At 37.9% G+C, this 19636-nt stretch overlaps 1 protein-coding gene across 1 annotated transcript; it reads right to left on the bottom strand.

The window, feature by feature from the left end:
• Positions 1-374: 374 nt before the first annotated feature.
• Positions 375-944, bottom strand: LOC138868576 (uncharacterized). Its single transcript, XM_070146134.1, has one exon. The coding sequence runs from the start codon at positions 942-944 to the stop codon at positions 375-377; it is 570 nt and encodes a 189-aa protein (XP_070002235.1).
• Positions 945-19636: the final 18692 nt, after the last annotated feature.

Here is a 19636-nt window from a genome sequence, read left to right as displayed (position 1 = left end):
ATACAGGAGCTAACGTAAAAAGAGAAAACTCAAGAAAATACCGAACGAAATTAACATGCAACCTTTTGCAATTCAAAGCTCATTTTAAAGTTTCAGGGGAAAACGATTTTATCGTTATGTATATTTTGTTATATAGATATATTATATATGTAAAAGTATAGTATATCATAATTTCTGAAAACTACCATATTTTATTTAGTTGTTTCCGACAATAAAGAATACTAGAATTATATTTAATCAAAACGAACAAAGTCTATTTAATAAAACAAATAATATTAATTGATACTAATCACTACTACTCATGTAAAGAACTATGATTACATGATGTTTATTCACTAACTACTACGAACTGGCAAAAATAAAATTTAAACTACTCAATCATCTTTAACCACGTATCCATCACCGATCAAGTGGTCTATTTTCCCATCAGGGTGTTCAAAGAGGTCTGCCACATCTAAGTGGATGATGTCAAAATCATTGTCAGAGACAAAATAAGCTTCAGGGACTTTATTCTTTAGAGATGCTTGATAAAGCTCAACCAAATGTCTTGGTACACGACAAATATTTGCCCAATGCACTTTTCCACCACAACGATAACATTCAGTTTCTGAACCATTTGCCTTTGGCTTCTCGTCTTTCCCTTTCCACTTTTGGTGGTTATTTTTCTTTGGAGGGTGACTAACACCAAGAAAATTTCTTCCTTGTCCACGACCCCGGCCACGACCAAGACCACGACCACGACCACGAATAGGGCCACGACCTTTTCCACGCTTAGCATAATGGGAATACACCTCATCCACTTCGGGCAATGCTGTAGACCCAGTGAGTCGATTTTCGTGATTTCTCATGAGCAAATCATTGTTTCGCTCAGCCACAAGGAGAAGAGAAATCAGCTCAGAGTATTTCTTGAAACCTTTCTCTTTGTACTGCTGTTGCAGGACCATATTGGAGGCATGAAACTTTGTAAACGTTTTTTCAAGTATATCATAATCAGTGATAGTATCTCCATAGAGTTTCAATTTAGAAGTAATTCTGAACATCGCAGAATTATATTCAGAAACAGACTTAAAGTCTTGGAGCCTCAGATGAGCCCAATCATATCGTGCTTGTGGAAGAGTGACCAACTTTAAGTTGTCATATCTTTCCTTTAAGCCATTCTACAAAACAAGTGGATCTTTGACTGTGAGATAATCTATTTTCAACCCTTAATCAAGGTGATGTTGTAAGAAAATCAAGGCCTTAGCACAGTCTTGGGTAAATGCTTTATTTTTGTCTTTAATGGCGTCTCCAAGACCCATTGCACCTTAATGGATTTCAGCATCCAACACCCATGTCATATAGTTCTTGCCCGAAATTTCAAGGGCAACAAACTTTCTTTTCATATTGTCAGTCATAATTAAAAAGAGAGAAAAGTTATACCTTAATCTTCTCAAAGAGCTTCTTGAGACGGTAGAGTCTCGTGCTGATAACGTGTGATGAAACAATAAAAGTAGAAGAACAATACTGCAGAGAAAGAGAGAGTAATTCTTATTGAATTTTGGGATGATTTACAATGAGGAAAGACCCCTCTATTTATAGGGGAAAAATGACTTAGCCATAAAGTAAAACTCTCTACAAGATAGACATTCACTCTAAATAGAATTCTATTCATAACAGTTTTACTTTTTTTTCCTAAAGTTTTTGCTTTTTGTTTGTTTGTTTGTAGAATTAGTGTTTGACCATGAAAATTTTAAATTTCATCTGAAGTTTTCAGAGTTTTTCGAAAATTTTAAAAACTCCAAAAAGTTATTTTTAAAATTTTTCACTTCAAATCACTCACAAAAATTCAAAAAGAGCTCCGAATTGTTTTCATGTCCCAATACAACTATAATTATCAAATACTATTTTCACTTGATTTTTTTTTCACTTTTTTCGAAATTTCACAATTCTTATGTCCGAACGCCCACTATACCTGTTTGGCAAAAAAATTACTTTTTCAAAATCACTGTTTGATTATGAAAATTTTCAATTTTAAATTTCAATTGCAGTTGAATTTTGAAATTTTGGAAAACTCCAAAAAGTTATTTTTCAAAATTTTCATTTCAAATCACTCAACTTTTTTATTCAAACAACTTCAAATTGGGTTCATGTCCAAACATAACTCTAATTTTCAAATATTATTTTAACTTAATTTTTTTTCGTGGCACTTAGGTTCTTAATTTTCTTCGTGACCATATGTACTGTTCTATTTACTTTTGTCCTTTTTAGTACTAATCTTGTATAGAATTTCCACTGAAGTCTATGTCAAAATAGCATTCATGAAAAGAAATGTTAAAGACACAAAACAGATAAGTCATTATCACGAGGGTGACTGGTCAAATATAGCTAAAATCGTACTATCTGCTTTTACCCTTTACGGTGCATTTACTTCTTCTTCTTCTTCTTTTTTTAATCCTTTGAATTAAAAAATTAATGCGCTTACTCTTTTTTATTTCTTAATCTTATTATTATTCCGGTCCAAGTAGTAAAAGTAAGTAGTAAGTTAGGACGATTATATTGGACCACAAGCAACAAAATTGGTATTGTGACACGTCGTTGCCATAGTTGTTGAAATTCGAATACAAACACAAGCCGACGCAGTGGAAATTAATCAAGAAACATACCTTCAAGCCATTAATATTGTTCAAGCGATGTATGGAATTGTTTATGTAAAACTTGACAGAAAACCTATGAGCCTTCTAGCTTGTGCATATTATAGAATTTTAGACTGAAGGAGTCACACGCGTATTTATAGGTAAGCTAGGACTCTAAGGCAAATACTTTAGTCATAGGGACTTCTCCATAAATTATAATTGCCCTAGGGCCTCCTAATAAAAATTATTTTTTTCCATCAAAGAAAATACCATATATGCATAACTATAGAATATTATTTGATATATTATTTCCTTTGGGAGATAATGTAAATAATTTGTTACCTTATATGTGGGCCACACTAGAAGTCTCTAGAAGAGACGGTAAATTTCCAACATTCTCCCGCTTGGCCAACATATTAAAATCAGATAATCTTTTATGAGAGATAAACATATAATATGGCCATAGACTTTATCATTCAACTAAAAGTTATGCAACAATCATTTTAACTAGAATATATTATTACACGAATCATGACGGTCATGCTTTTAAACAAATACTTCCTTCCATGCATTATAATGCACAATACATTCTAACAAAGTGTCTAACAACTTTATGAATTAACTTAATATATGTCATTCAGAGTCTAACTTTATTGATACAATGATCACAAATAATACATGAAAAACCAAAAGTGTGCATTGTCATGTATATCAAAATAAACATAATGTCTAGACAAACTGTTAGAGAGAAAAGCAAGACTAAATTGAGCTACTAAGCCTCATATGGGTTACACGATCCTTGAAAATATTAGCCGGCAGACCTTTAGTCATGGGATTAGCAATCATCAAAGTAGTACTAACATGCTCAAAATTCACATCTTGCTTCTTCACATAGTCTCTAACCATCAAGTACTTTATATTGATGTACTTGTTTCAACTGCTATTTTTATTGTTCTTAGAGAAGAACACTGCAACTGAATTGTCACATAAGATTCTTAATGGCCCTGAAATGGAATCGACAATCCTAAGGCTGGAAATAAAGTTTTTTTAACCTCAACGCCTGTGATGTAGCTTCATAGCATGCTATAAATTCAGCTTTCATTGTGGATGTTGCAACAATGGTCTAGCTTGACACTTCTCCAAGACACAGCACCTCCAGCAAGAAGGAAAATGTATCTTGAAGTGGATTCACCAGTGTCTTTGCATCCACCCAAATCAGAGTCTGAATATCCAATCGCCTCCAACGAGTCAGAGTAACTTAAAATCTTTGGTTCCTTGCAAATATCTCAAGACCCTTTACCAGCTTTCCAATGGTCAAGACTAGGGTTACTTTGATATCTGCCAAGCATTCCTACCGCAAAAGCAATGTCAGGTCTAGTAATGACATGTGCATACATAAGTCTCCCAACAAGCAAAACATATGGAATATATTTCATTTGCTCCTTTTCCCAATGTATTTTGTGGACATTGATTCAATGAGAATTTGTCACCTTTAATTATGGGTGTTGCTATAGGTGAACAGTTCTTCATCCCGAATCTTTCCAAAATACTTTTAATGTAGACATTTTGAGACAATCCAAGTAATCTTTGGGATCTGTCTCTGTGAATATCTATGCCAATGACATAAGAGGCTTTACCCATATCCTTTATCTCAAAATTCTGGATAAGGAACTATTTAGTCTCGTACAACAATCCCAAATCACTATTTGTAAGCAAAATATCATCCACGTATAGGACTAGAAAAATTATATTTGCTCTCACTTATCTTAAGGTATATACAATGATCAATGATATTCTCCGTAAATCCAAATGAAGAAACAACATTATGAAATTTGATGTACCATTGGAGGAAAGCCTGTTTTAGCCCACAAATGAATTTATTCAACCTGCAAACAAGGAGACTTTTGTCCTTATCACAAAATCCTTCAGGCTGACGCATATATATCTCCTCCTCAAGAACTCCATTCAGGAAATGTCACGACCCAAAACTCCGACCAGGTCGTGATGGCGCCTTTCGTGAAGACAAGGCCAGCCGACACAATACCCATTTTAACCCTTTAATCATTAAGAGTCATTTTTAAGCCTTTAATTAAACAAATGTTTCATAATATAATTCTGAATGAATAGTGCAGAAATAATATACAACCCCGACATCGGGGTGTCACTAACCATGAGCAACTACCAAGGTCTGAATACAACAAGAGTCTAAAAATATACTAAATACAGTAATAAAAATGAGAGGAGGGAAGCAGTGCAACGAACGTCGTGCAACTACCTTGCTAACTCTAATGACTCCGCATCTGAGCAATCAACACCCGCTACCAGGTTCCGAAATACCTGAATCTGAACGCGAGGTGCAGGGAGTAATGTGAGTACTCCAACCTAGTAAGTAATAAGAGTAAATAAAGACTGAGCAGTAAGAAACGATGAATCCATGTTATGATAAACTCAGTAAGCACAACAAGCTTTCAAATCAGAATATGAGTAAATCGTCTCATTTAAAATTCAGCTTTTGGGTAAAAATCATTTGAAGATGCTTTCCAACAGTTTCAATAGAGGTTCAATACAATTTATAATTAAAGAGATAAAAATCATAATCGGCCCCTCGGGCAAAACATAGTTCGTATATAGCCCCTCGGGCAAAACAGAAATCATAAACACCTCCTATCATAAAAGTCTCAGTGGAAATAACAAAGCCAAATCAGTGATTAAATACCGAATATCTCATAAAAATTCCAGCTTAAATGAAAGTTGTTTAAAAACATTTGTTCAACATTTTCAACAGAGGCTCAATATAAAGAGGAGTGGAAACAACAATTTCATAAAAACAAGCCCCTCGGGCAAATCATCACTCATTTATGTATATAGCCCCCCGGGCAAGCCTCTCAGTCACTCGAGATTCAACTCTCATCAATCAGCGCTCACACTTAATAAGTACCATATAGTAACCACTGCAGCGCGTAGCCCAATCCATATATCGCTGCGGCGTGCAGCCCAATCCATATATCTCGTCGACAGCGCTCACTGGGGGTATGCAGACTCAGGAAGGGCTCCCACAACCTAAGTGCTATATCGCTGCGGCGTGCAGCCCGATCCAACATGTTGCGGCGATGTGCAACCCGATCCATATACATATACACACATACATACACACACACACACACACACACACACACACACACACACACATATATATATATATATATATATATATATATATATATATATATTGCTGCGGCATGCAGCCCGATCCATAAATATATAATCCTAATAACCAGACCCTCACAGACCTCTCTCAGTCATGAACCTCACAATCACTCGGACCATCAGTAAAACAGGGAACTCGGCCCAAACAGTTTTTCACATTTTAAGAAGTAAAGTGATTAAAGCAGATTTAAACAATAACAGGTAAAACATGACAGAGGATATACTTTCAAAACAAATAGAGTGAGAAACAATAGTGAAAATGCCCCTAAGGGTCTCAACAGGTAGGCACAAGGCCTCAAACATGGCATACAACCCAAAATATAATATCAATCTCTAAAATATGGAATATCATAAGATTTCAAATCAAATACGTGACTTAACAGTCATATGGGACGGACCAAGTCACAATTCCCAACGGTGCACAACTCCATGCTCATCATCTAGCATGTGTGTCACCTCAAAATAGCACAACGATGTGAAATCCGGGGTTTCAAACCCTCAGGACAGTATTTACAATCTTTACTTACCTCGATCTGGTCCAAATTCTAGCCCGCGATGCCTTTGCCCTCACGAATCAACCTCCGTATGCTCTAAATCTAGCCACGATCAGTACATAACTATTAAAATATGCTAAGGGAACAAAGCCCACTCGAAAATATCCAATTTAGATAAAAAATCCCGAAATTGCTCAAACCCGGCCCCCGGGCCCACGTCTCGGAATCTGATAAAAGTTATATCAATAGAATCCTCGTCCTCTCACGAGTATATACATACCAAGAACATCAAAATTGGATCGCCCTTCAAATTCCCAATTTACACTCTCTAAATCCAAGCCCTAATTCCCCAATTTTAGGCTTTAATTTCCACATATTTCATGATTAAACAAGTAAGAATCAACATAGGATCGAGTATAGAGTTCAAAAATCTTACCTCCAAGTGTTATCCTTCGATTCCCTCTCCAATCTTTCTCAAAAGATCCAAAAACCGTTTGACAATGGAGAAAATAGACCAAAGCTCGCGAAACTCACTTTAAAACATTCTGCCCCAGGTAAAATTACCTTCTTCGCGAACGCGACAAGTCTCTCGCATTCGCGTAGACCAAATTCACTGCCTCTCCATTTTTCCCTTCGCGAACGCGGACAATTTCTATGTGAACGCGATGCTTCGCCTTACCAGGCTTTCGTGAACGCGGTCCAACTTTCGCGAACGCATAACACATGGGCCTGGGGTGCCCAACGACCTTACTCCTCTTCGCGAACGTGACCCCAGTCTCGCGTTCGCGATGCACATGAAGCCTCCACCTTCGCTTTCGCGTCCCCTTTCTCGCGAACGCGTAAAAAAAAATATCAACATATAAAAACACCCTTCGCGAACGCGAGTCCCTGACCGCTAACGCGAAGAACAATTTGTCTGCAAAACAAAACCAGCAAAAACTGCCAAGTCCAAAGTCCAAATTTGATCCATTTAACCATCCGAAACTCACCCGAGGCCCTCGGAACCTCAACCAAACATGCCAACATATCCCATAACATCATTGAAACTTGTTCCAACCATCGGAACACTCAAAACAACATTAAAACACCAAATTTGCATCGAATTCAAGTGTAAGAAATTCCAATATCTTCCGAATTACGCTTTTGATCAAAACCCGACCAAACCATGTCCGAATGACCTGAAATTTTTGCACACACATCACAAATAATACAACAGAGCTACTACAACTTCCGGAATTCCATTCCGACCCCTATATCAAAATCTCACCTATCAACTGGAAACGCCAAAATCTCAATTTCGCCAATTCAAGCCTAAACCTTCCACGGACTTCCAAAATGCATTCCAATCACGCTCCTAAGTCTCAAATCACCTAACGGAGCTAACCGAGTCATAAAAATTCTGATTCGAGATCATATACAAACAAGTCAAATCTTGGTCAAACCTTTCAAATTTCAAGCTTCAAACTGAGAACTGTTCTTCCAAATTCATTCTGATTACCCTGAAAACCAAAACCAACGATTTACATAAGTCATAATCCATCACATGGGGCATGTCATGCCCGAGAACTGACGAGCAAGGTGCAAAATCTCAAAATGACCAGTCGGGTCGTTATATCCTCCCCCACTTAAACATACGTTCGTCCTCGAACGTGCCCAGAGTTGTTCTAAAAGCCAACCAATCGCTGAATAACCTTACCATGCACATACCCGGGGGTGATCCCGCGTCACCCTATCTCATATAGGTCCGATAACAGAATATAACTGAAATTTCACAATCCATCCTAGCCCATAAAACTTAGAACCACATTTCCACCACCGAAATCATCCACAAGATCAAAATCTCACATCTATACTCTGACTAAGCCTGAACAAGCTGTAATAACCCATACCCGCAACTTCGGTGTGATTACACGATATACCACATAACTCAAACGCTTGCAGCGATAACTTCTAATCACAACAGCTGCACACAACAACCGAATATCGATTGGAAACCTCCTATCAACTAAAGTCTTATTTCAACACTTTCATATACTGCCAATGATAAATGAAACACGCAGTAAGCCATAATCGTTTTCTCATATCAACCATTCATGAAGCTACTTCTCCTTTGGCAAAGACCATAGCAAATTTCTGCGCCGAACCTCGATGTTATCCTTCCAACATGATGAAATCAAATCCGTTCGCAGTCATTAAAGATATCGACGATCTCATATAATCTAACACAACTACTCTGGTGACATTGATACATCAATACAGACTAAAGCCATGACTTGTGCAATCCGTGCACCAATAAGCCACAATCCGAACTTACTCAAATCATAAAAATGACTCAAATGAAAGAGTTGTACCGCAAGCTCACCGGTACCACCCCACACAATGCTGAGAACCTATCGCACATCATAGAAACAAAACACACGAATCTAACCCGCAGGATCATACCTCCACATAGCTTCGCTCTAGTGCGCGACCTCATCCAAACACTGGTCCACGTAAAAACACCTTACATCACTATGCTCAAAATCGACAGTCGTGCGTAATATGATGTCTAAAACCAAAGCAATCATCATCACCACCGCGAAGCAATTGATATAACATTACATATACCCGAAGGGACACCACCGATACGCTACCCGCCAAGCAATACCTGGTACTCTTCCTGCTCAAATTCCACTGAGAGGCTCCAATACACCGCACCACATGTGCCTATAACCGACAAAACCTAACATCCCACAACACGAAAAGATAACTCATATATCCCCCTGATTACTAATAGCTCAATAACAACTGAATCAACACATCCTTCACTAATGGCAACTCGAAGTCAACAAAGCCGTCTCGATGCAAAACACACATTCATATAGGTCTACCAATGAACCACACACCATCTCTAGTCACACATAGCAGATAAATAATCCTCCGAAGGTTCACAATGACTGAATCACAGCACACACTATCATCTGACTAACTTACCCACATCTTTGCCGTCCACAACCACGAGCTAACCTGTATATGAGAACTTCTAGTCTTCAAGTCCATAAAGCAAACGAGTTACCATATCTGATCCCAATTCCGCCGCTCGCATATATAACACACCTCTAGTACTCAATCATCTCATGAGAGGTACACCTATAATTCTTCCGAGCCACCAAGCAAACTCGAATATCATCCGCGATCAGACAAGATAGTGCCGCAATACCAATAAAGCATCCGTAACTCAAACACATCGCCCTTTTAGAAATGTTATACCCTCATCAAGCCACACCAATCAGTGATCTCATTTATCTAGCCACCTGAAGCTGCCCATGATATCTAAGAATTTGTGACCTTCCTTTAAAATCTGAACCGTGTCCTTACACATGCAAATCTCAATCCTACACAATATATCGCATAAACCGTACCATCCTAGGATCACCACGAGAACTTCATATCCCTTCCGGGCCACAAGAAGCTATGTACTCAATTAGCCAAGAACTTTCCATTGATCCCATCTAGAAGAAAATCACTATACATCCCATGCTCCTCACGCCAATAGAAAATGTACTCCTCCAAACCGTGGCAGAAAGCCATCAAGAACTCTCCGAATTTCATTTGCACAAAACTAAACCATCAGGACTAAATCCTTCTAACTCAACCAAGCTACGCAGACCACTAAAACCCAAGAGCATTGTCGCAAAGCACCTGTATAAACTCATTACCTTATAATCATCCAAAGAACTAATCATATCCTTACCACACCGATCCGACCTACTACCAAGCTATCCCATCTATACGAGTTCCCTTTTGATTTACCTTCAACTTGATACTCCTTCTTGCTATAACATCACCATTCCTCAATCTAGACTTACCACACGAGACCCAAGCATAAAGCCACACCGTCCTACGGTCCATAAGCCGCTGAATACCCTTTAGATATTCCCAACAGCACCACGTTCAAAATTCTTACCCTGAAGAGACTTCCTATGATCCAAAGCCATTACCTTCACCTTACTAATACTGATATATAGAATCCCATAATTAATATAGAAAATACAACAAGTCTTGACATCTTCCAATGAAAACTCAGTTTCTAGCCACACATACAACTTGAAAATACCCAATTATTGCATGTAAAATCTTGAACACATTAGAACTATTCTCGAGAGTCATCCACTCTACTCAAACCGCAATTAGCCCGATCAAAAGAACTGAACAACCTGTGCCTCATTAGCACTTCAGACATTGCAGAATGCAACCTTATCCCAATATAACCAAGCAACTTCCTGCTCTATGTACCAAGCATCCTTTACCAACGACAACACAAGACATTCCATGATTTTCATACACCTATGAAGCATAATATAACCTTTGTAAAAATTTTCCTCTACTCGAGCCATCCTCGGTCTCAATCTCCGTAGGCCATAACTGATTCACCAGTACGCCTCAAACTGGACCAACATAGCACATACTCGTGCAATCAACTAATCAAAAGAAGACTCCCACACTTAGCTCGAAGCCATAGATCAAAACACACTCAATAACGCATAACACATATACTCTATTGCTGCCATAAAACCATAGTGAAATTAAACTCAATCCTTCGTAAGCTTATGAAACACAGACCATTTGGTACTTTAACTTTTATGCAAATCTCGCATTTACTCTCATAAATGTTAAACCCACTCTCTTAAGCAACCATAATTTAAATTGCAACACCTATATTTTACTTATAAATGAGATCTTATAACAGACAACATAAGAATCACACAACCTTAGAACACTCCGCAGGAGATAACCCACATGCTTTGCCTCAAACTGGCATTTCTGTATACCTTCCACCGTCATAAACATTACGCAGTCACTTAATCTTCCTGAGTCTAAATTCATACCGCAATATGAAATTTACTTCACTCCCAACTAGAACACATGAAAAGATTCTTCACACACCTATAACTCAGGGCTATACCTCAAATCGAGATGAAAATCAAGTACCTAATAATTCTTCTATCCTCCAGTAGACCCTTCTCGTCGTTTCCAAATCATATGGATACACCTCAAAGTCATAACATACTCATCATATAGCTATCCAGTCATTACTCCCTTTAATAGGGACAAAACAGAACATATAGATCCAGAAGCACGCGCTCACGAAATCAACAGCTCAGGGCTCGAGCTATAGACAAAAATCTGGCCCAAGTCTTCCCGACTGGCCCAACATCAACACACAAAGATCACATCTCTCCCCTTGATCGGGGAATCACAAGCCATCAATGCATATCTGATACTGAGCGCTCATGCGCACATATGAACAGGGGAAGGAATTCAAAAAGTTACTTTTCAAGCCGAATCAAGGACACACGATAAGAATTCAAGAATGTGAAGTTTTTCCTAAAGGTTCTGCAGCCTCCTTAGGATAAATATAGACGTCTCCGTATCGATCTGCGAGACTCTACTAAACCTGCTCATGACTCGTGACACCTATGTAACCTTGGCTCTGATACCAACTTGTCACGACCCAAAACTCAGACCTGGTCGTGATGACACCTCTCGTGAAGACAAGGCGAGCCGACACAACACCCATTTTAACCCTTTAATCATTAAGAGTCATTTTTAAGCCTTTAATTAAACAAATGTTTCATAATATATGTCTGAATAAAAAGTGTGGAAATAACATACAAGCCCGACATCGGGGTGTCACTAGTCATGAGCATCTACCAAGGTCTTAATACAACAAGAGTCTAAAAATGTACTAAATCCAGTAATGAAAATGAGAGGAGGGAAGCAGTGCTACGAACGTCGTGCAACCACCTTGCTAACTCTGATGACTCCGCATCTGAGCAATCAACACCCGCTACTGGGTTCCGAAATACCTGAATCTGCACGCGAGGTGCAGGGAGTAATGTGAGTACTCCAACTCAGTAAGTAATAAGAGTAAATAAAGACTGAACAGTAGAAAATGATGAATCCACGTTATGATAAACTCAATAAGCACAACAAGCTTTCAAATCAGAAAACGAGTAAATTGTCTCATTTAAAATCCAGCTTTTGGGTAAAAATCATTTGAAGATGCTTTCCAAGAGTTTCAATAGAGGATCAATACAATTTGTAATTAAAGAGATGAAAATCATAAACGACCCCTCGGGCAAAACATAGTTCGTATATAGCCCCTCAGGCAAAACATGAATCATAAACACCTAATATCATAAAAGTCTCAGTGGAAATAACAAAGCCAAATCAGTGATTAAATACCGAATATCTCATAAAAACTCTAGCTTAAATGAAAGTTGTTTAAAAGCATTTGTTCAACATTTTCAACAGAGGCTCAGTATAAAGAGGAGTGGAAACAACAATTTCATAAAAACAAGCCCCTCGGGCAAATCATCACTCATTTATGTATACAGCCCCTCGGGCAAGCCTCTAAGTCACTCGAGACTCAACTCTCATCAATCAGCTCTTCCACTCAGCACTCACACTCAATAAGTACCATATAGTAATCGCTGCGGCGCGTAGCCCGATCCATATATCGCTGCGACGTGCAGCCAGATCCATATATCTCGTCGACGACGCTCACTGGGGGTGTGCAGTCTCCGGAGAGGCTCCTACAGCCCAAGCGCTATATCGCTGCGGCGTGCAGCCCGATGCAACATGTTGTTGTGGTGTGCAGCCCGATCCATACACACACACACACACACACACACACACACACACACACATATATATATATATATATATTGCTACGGCGTGCAGTCATTAACATCACTATCAGACCCTCGGTCTATCTCAGTCATTAACCTAACAATCAGACTCTCGGTCTATCTCAGTCATCAATCTCACAATCACTCAGACCATCAGTAAAACAGGGAACTCAGCCCAAACAGTTTTTCACATTTTAAGAAGTGGAGTGATAACACCATATTTAAACAATAACAGGTAAAATATGACTGAGGATATGCTTTCAAAACAAATAGAGTGAGGAAAAAAAATGAAAATGCCCCTAAGGGTCTCAACAGGTCAGCACAAGGTCCCAAACAAGGCATACAACCCAAAATATAATATCAATCTCTAAAATATAGAATATCATAAGATTTCAAATCAAATACGCGACTTAACAGTCATACGGGACGGACCAAGTCACAATCCCCAACGGTGCACGACTCCACGCTCGTCATCTAGTGTATGTGTCACCTCAACATAGCACAACGATGTGAAATTCGGGGTTTCAAACCCTCAGGACAGTATTTACAATCATTACTTACCTTGATCCGGTCCAAACTCTAGCCCGCAATGCCTTTGCCCTCACGAATCGACCTTCTAATGCTCCAAATCTAGCCACAATCAGTACATAACTATTAAAATATGCTAAGGGAACAAAGACCACTCGAAAATATCCAATTTACATCAAAAATTCCGAAATTGCTCAAACCCGGCCCTCAGACCTACATCTCGGAATCCCATGAAAGTCATATCAATAGAATCCTCATCCTGTCACGAGTCTATACATACCAAGAACATCAAAATTAGACATCAATTGCCCCTTTAAATTCTCAATTTACACTCTCCAAATCCAAGCCCTAATTCCCCAATTTTAGGCTTTAATTTCCACATATTTCATGATTAAACAACTAAGAATCAACATAGGATCGAGCATAGAGTTCAAAAATCTTACCTCCAAGTGTTACCCTTCGATTCCCTCTTCAATATTTCTCAAAAACTCCAAAAACCGTCCAACAAAGGAGAAAATAGATCAAAGCTCGCGAAACTCACTTTTAAACATTCTGCCCCAGGTAAAATTACCTTCTTCGCGAACGCAACCGGTCTCTCGCGTTCGCTTAGACCAAATTCAATGCCTCTCCATTTTTCCCTTCGTGAACGCGGACAATTTCTATGCGAACGCGATGCTTCGCCTTTCCAGGCTTTCGTGAACGCGGTCCAACTTTCGCGAACGCATAGCACATGGTCCTGGGGTGCCCAACGACCTTACTCCTCTTCGCGAACACGACCCCAGTCTCGCATTTGCGATGCACTTGAAGCCTCCACCTTTGCTTTCGCGTCCCCTTCCTCGCGAATGCGTAGAACAAAAATATCAACATATAAAAACACTCTTCGTGAATGCGAGTCCCTGACCGCGAACACGAAGAACAATTTGTCTGCAAAACAAAACCAGCAAAAACTGCCAAGTCCAAAGTCCAAAACTGATCCGTTTAACCATCCGAAACTCACCCGAGGCCCTCAAGGCCTCAACCAAACATGCTAACATATCCCATAACATCATTGAAACTTTTTCCAACCTTTTGAACGCTCAAAACAACATTAAAACACCAAATTTGCATCGAATTCAAGCCTAAGAAATTTCAAAATCTTCCAAATTATGCTTTTGATCAAAACCCAACCAAACCACGTCCGGATGACCTGCAATTTTGTACACACATCACAAATGATGCAACAGAGCTACTGCAACTTCCGGAATTCCATTCCGACCCATATATCAAAATCTCACCTATCAATTGGAAAACGCCAAAAGCTCAATTTTGCCAATTCAAGCCTAAACTTTCCACGGACTTCCAAAATGCATTACGATCATTCTCCTAAGTCTCAAATCACCTAACGGAGCTAACCGAGTCATAAAAATTCTGATCCGAGATCATATACAAATAAGTCAAATCTTAGTCAAACCTTTCAAATTTCAAGCTTCAAACTGAGAACTGTTCTTCCAAATTCATTCCGATTATCCTGAAAACCAAAACCAATGATTTACATAAGTCATAATCCATCACACGGGGCAAGTCATGCCCGAGAACTGACGAGTAAGGTGCAAAAGCTCAAAATGACCGGTCGGGTCGTTACAGGAAAGCTATTTTCACATCTATTTGATGTAACTCTAAATCAAAATGAGCTACTAATGCCATGATTATTCTCAGTGAATCCTTCTTTGATACGGGAGAGAAGGTTTCATGGTAATCAATGCCTTCCCTTTGAGTAAAATCCTTGGCTACAAGTCTGGCCTTATATCGTTTGATATTACCAGATGAGTCTCTTTTAGTTTTAAAGACCCACTTGGAACCTATAGTAGAGGATCCATTTGGTAATTTGACGAGATCCCAGTTATTTTGCCATAGATTCTAACTCTTCTTTCATGGCATCATATCAAAATGTGGAGTTTTTTGCACTCATGACTTGTGAAAACGAGCACGGATCATCTTTTAGTCCAATATCATAATCAAAATCTTGGAGATATACAACATAGTCACGAGAAATTGTTGGTTTTCTAACTCATGAGGATTTTCTTTCTCCCACTATTTTAGATACTTCTTCAGTGGGTTCAAATAAAGCGAGTTAATCTTCAAGTGTCTCATCAAGTGGTGGTGGATCTTGAACTTGTTCTTATTCAGATAATTCATGAGAATTTTTATGAGCAACATTCAAGTTCCCAATATATAAAGGTACTACAAGTGATTCCTTTATTTCTTCCAATTTCACCTTTTATGTCAAACTACTCCCACTTTCTTCATGTTCCTCAAGAAATTTAGCATTTCTAGCCTCAATAATTTTAGGAGAATGAGAAGGACAATAATACCTAAATCCCTTAGAGTTAACTGCATAGCCTATAAAATAACTGTTTATTATTCTTTCATCCAACTTCTTTAATTGTGGTTATAAACCCTCACTTCTGTTGGACATCCCCAAACGTGTAAATGATTTAAACTAAGTTTCCATCCTTTCTATAACTCAAAAGGTGTCCTGGGACAACCTTGGATGGAACCCTATTGAAAATATACACGATGGTTTTTAAGGCTTCACTCCATAAGGATAAAGGTAAAGTTGATCTGCCAATTTCACATCTTACCATGTCCATTAATGTCCGGTTCCTTCTTTCTGCCACACCATTTTGTTGTGGTGTTCCTGGCATAGTATATTGGGCAATTATACCTTCATTTTCAAGGAACTGAAAAAATGGATTCTTAACTTGTCCCTTATCTGTGTACCTACCATAATATTCTCTACCCCCATCAGTTCTTACAATTTTGATCTGAGCACCAATTTATTTCTCTATCTCTATTTTGTAAACTTTAAAAGCATCAAGTGCTTCTCATTTGTTAAACAGAAAATAGAGATACATATATCTTGAATAGTCATCAATAAATGAGATAAAATATCTCTCACCATTCAAGCAAGGATTAGAAAAAGGTCCACAGATGTCTGTATGTATGATCTCAAGCAATTGAGAACTTCTTTTGGCACCTTTAGTTGATTTGTTGGTTTGTTTACCCTTTATGCAGTCCACACAAGTCCCAAAGTCAGAAAAATCAAGAGCTTTTAGAACTCCATCATTAACTAATCTTTTGACTCTTTCGATAGAGATGTGTCCCAATCTCTTGTGCCAAATTCTTGATGAGTTCTTATTCATAATACATCGCTTAGTGCCAATTTCTTTGTCATGCAAGGTTAAAATATTGCATTGAAATGTGGGGTCTAGCTCAAGTTTATATAAATTTCCATTCAAATTTCCAAAATCAATAACTTTATTATCTTTCAAAAGTTTCACAAAAGGATAATGAAAATTCAAATCATATCCACTAATAGATAGTCTTGAAAGAGAAATTAAATTTCTAGAATAGTCTGGAACATAAAAGGTATTTTCTAAATCTAAGTGAAAACCATCTTTCAAAATGAGCCTATAAGTCCCCACGCCTTCCACATGTGAACGCTTCTTATTTCCAGAATAGGCATATTTTTCACTTCCTATCGGCTTCCTCTGAGTTAGAAAGCCCTGCATGATTTTGGCAATGTGAATTGTAGCACCAGAATCAATCCACCATGTATTATCAGAAACTTCAGTAAAATTAGATTTACAACATACAAAGGTAAAATTACCTTTTTTCTCAAGCCATTTCTTGTATTTCAGGCAATCTTTTTTCCAGTGTCCCTTCTTTTTACAGAAATGGCAAGCAGCTTTGTCAAATGTGCTTTTCTTCTTCATGGGAACACTATTGCCTTTCTTTGCCTTTCTCTTACCATGAGTCACCATATTAACACTTTCAGGTATCTCATGCTTCAACCTCTCTTCTTTTTGAACACACATGGTCAAAAGTTCATTGATTGGTCACTCATCCTTATGTGTGTTGTAAGAAATCTTGAATGGTTCATATTTCGCATGAAGTGAGTTGAGAATGAAATGCACAAGAAATGGTTCAGACATATCAACCTCAAGGGACTTGAGTAGCTGCGATGTCTCTCATCTCCATATTGTGTTCACGCACTGTACGACTTCTGTCGAAAGTCATACTTGAGAGTCTCTTCATAAGGGTGCTGACTAAAGGGTGCTAGCTAAAGCCTTGTCAGAGCTTACGAATTGTTCATCAATTGCCTTCATGTAAGTTTTGACCTTATTGCTATTAGGGATAGAACCCCTAATGCTTTGGCTTATGTGGGCTTTAATGAGCATTAAACTTAAGCGATTAGATCTCTCTCACTGCTCATAATTAGCCTTAGCTACTGGCGTACTTGATTCCATGGGAACAGGTGGTTCATCCACACGGAGTGCAAGGTCCATATCCGAGCACCCTAAAGTGAGAAGGATTTTCTCCTTTCATTCATTCTCCTTCCATTCAGCATAATTGTCACCAGAAAGCGTTGAAATTCGAGCATTCTCATAAAACAATAGCGGTAGGAAAAGCAGTAAGGACTGCAAAATAAGGATAAACATACATAAGCTATGAAGTACAATCCATCAAAGGTGAATCGCGTAAAATACCGATTCGAAGTAAATTCTAGACTTTCTTATGGGCAGAGGATGCAACACATGCATAGAATTTACTTTACTTTATTAGACTAGTAAACCAAAATATACAAAAATTAATCCGTACCTGTGGGCATAAGATTATTTTCAACTTAAAGGTTTACTATCTCATTCATATTAATCCCACCAAAAGGGTTACCTTCCTGTATGGCCGGGTTACCATTTTAATGAGATAATTGGACTATGTAGATGTCATTATAAATTTTAATCACTAGACTTTATGAGATTAAATAACTTAATTTCTTTTATATCAAGTACTCAAGATACTGTGGCTACTCCAAATACATGACACAAAAGAAATCACAAAATGACATCTCAGAATAATTAACTTTAAATATCAACTTAAGCAAAATATTGATTGGCTTTAGAATGGGCACACAAAATATAAGCATAACACTTATAAAGGCCCAACTATAAAATCTTAATTCTTATAATTAATCCAAACATTATAAGAATCTCTTTGACAACAACAAACAACAACAACCTAGTATATTCCCACTTAGTGGGGTCTGGGGAGGGTAGTGTGTACACAGACCTTACCTCTACCTTAGGGTAGAGAGGCTGTTTCCAAATAGACCCTCGACATCCTTTCCTCTAAAAACTTCCCACCTTGCTCTTGAGGAGACTCGAACTCACAACCTCTTGGTTGGAAGTGGAGGTTGCTTACCATCAGAGCAAATAAACATGTTCAGGAGTGACATGATTGCTCAAGTACTTATTTGAGCAAATATTTCTATCTAGGTCTATCATATAACAAAAGCAAATAATGATCATGAATTCAAAAACTAACGATATGATTCATGTTGCTAGAAGAGTAACACTTACGGGCCATCAATGATCATGGTTTACTAGAAAAGAATTATAAATAGGAATTTTTACCTCCTATAGCAAATGTTAAAATCTTATTTATTTTAAATAAATACCATTTAAGAAAATTATATTCTATAGATACCTTTTAATGTTTATAGCAAAATATTTAATTTTGGTTACCTCCTACCGCTAAGTCACTAAATACGCTATTCAGTTATACTATTTTCTTTCTCTCTCTACTTTGATACGCTATTCAATAATGAAAGCAGTAAGTTACGATTTTCTCTTGCTTTAACGAGGTAACAAATTTTCTTAACCCCCTAATGTATCAGATCTACTATGTTTTACCTATTTTTTCTAGATCTACTTTAACCGTTTGCAAAATCAATTAAAGATAAAAGGGACATGGTATATCTAAGATCTGTCTTCTTGACCTTGATTCTAAGATATGATTTTAATTTTATGTGATTTTGCCGTTGTGGCAGTCTTATCGGCGGTTGCTTCTGCTCAGGCGCGCCAAGGCGGCGCGTTTTTACTACCGGCTTCCGGTGAACGACGAATTTGCCGGAAATTAGGGTTTGTTCTTGAACAAAGACGACAGAGTTTGGGGCTGAGCAACTTGATTTTCTGTTAATATATTTCAATGTATTTTCATGTATTTCATTGTATTCATTGTCTTTTTTTCCCATTGTAATTCAATGTATCTCGTTGTATTCCATATATTTCATTGTATTCAC

This window comes from Nicotiana sylvestris, chromosome 5 (assembly GCF_000393655.2).
Source record: "Nicotiana sylvestris chromosome 5, ASM39365v2, whole genome shotgun sequence".
In the NCBI taxonomy this organism is placed as follows: domain Eukaryota; kingdom Viridiplantae; phylum Streptophyta; class Magnoliopsida; order Solanales; family Solanaceae; genus Nicotiana; species Nicotiana sylvestris.
The sequence above is the reverse complement of the archived record's forward strand: the minus strand, read 5'-3'. Positions and strand labels throughout refer to the sequence as shown.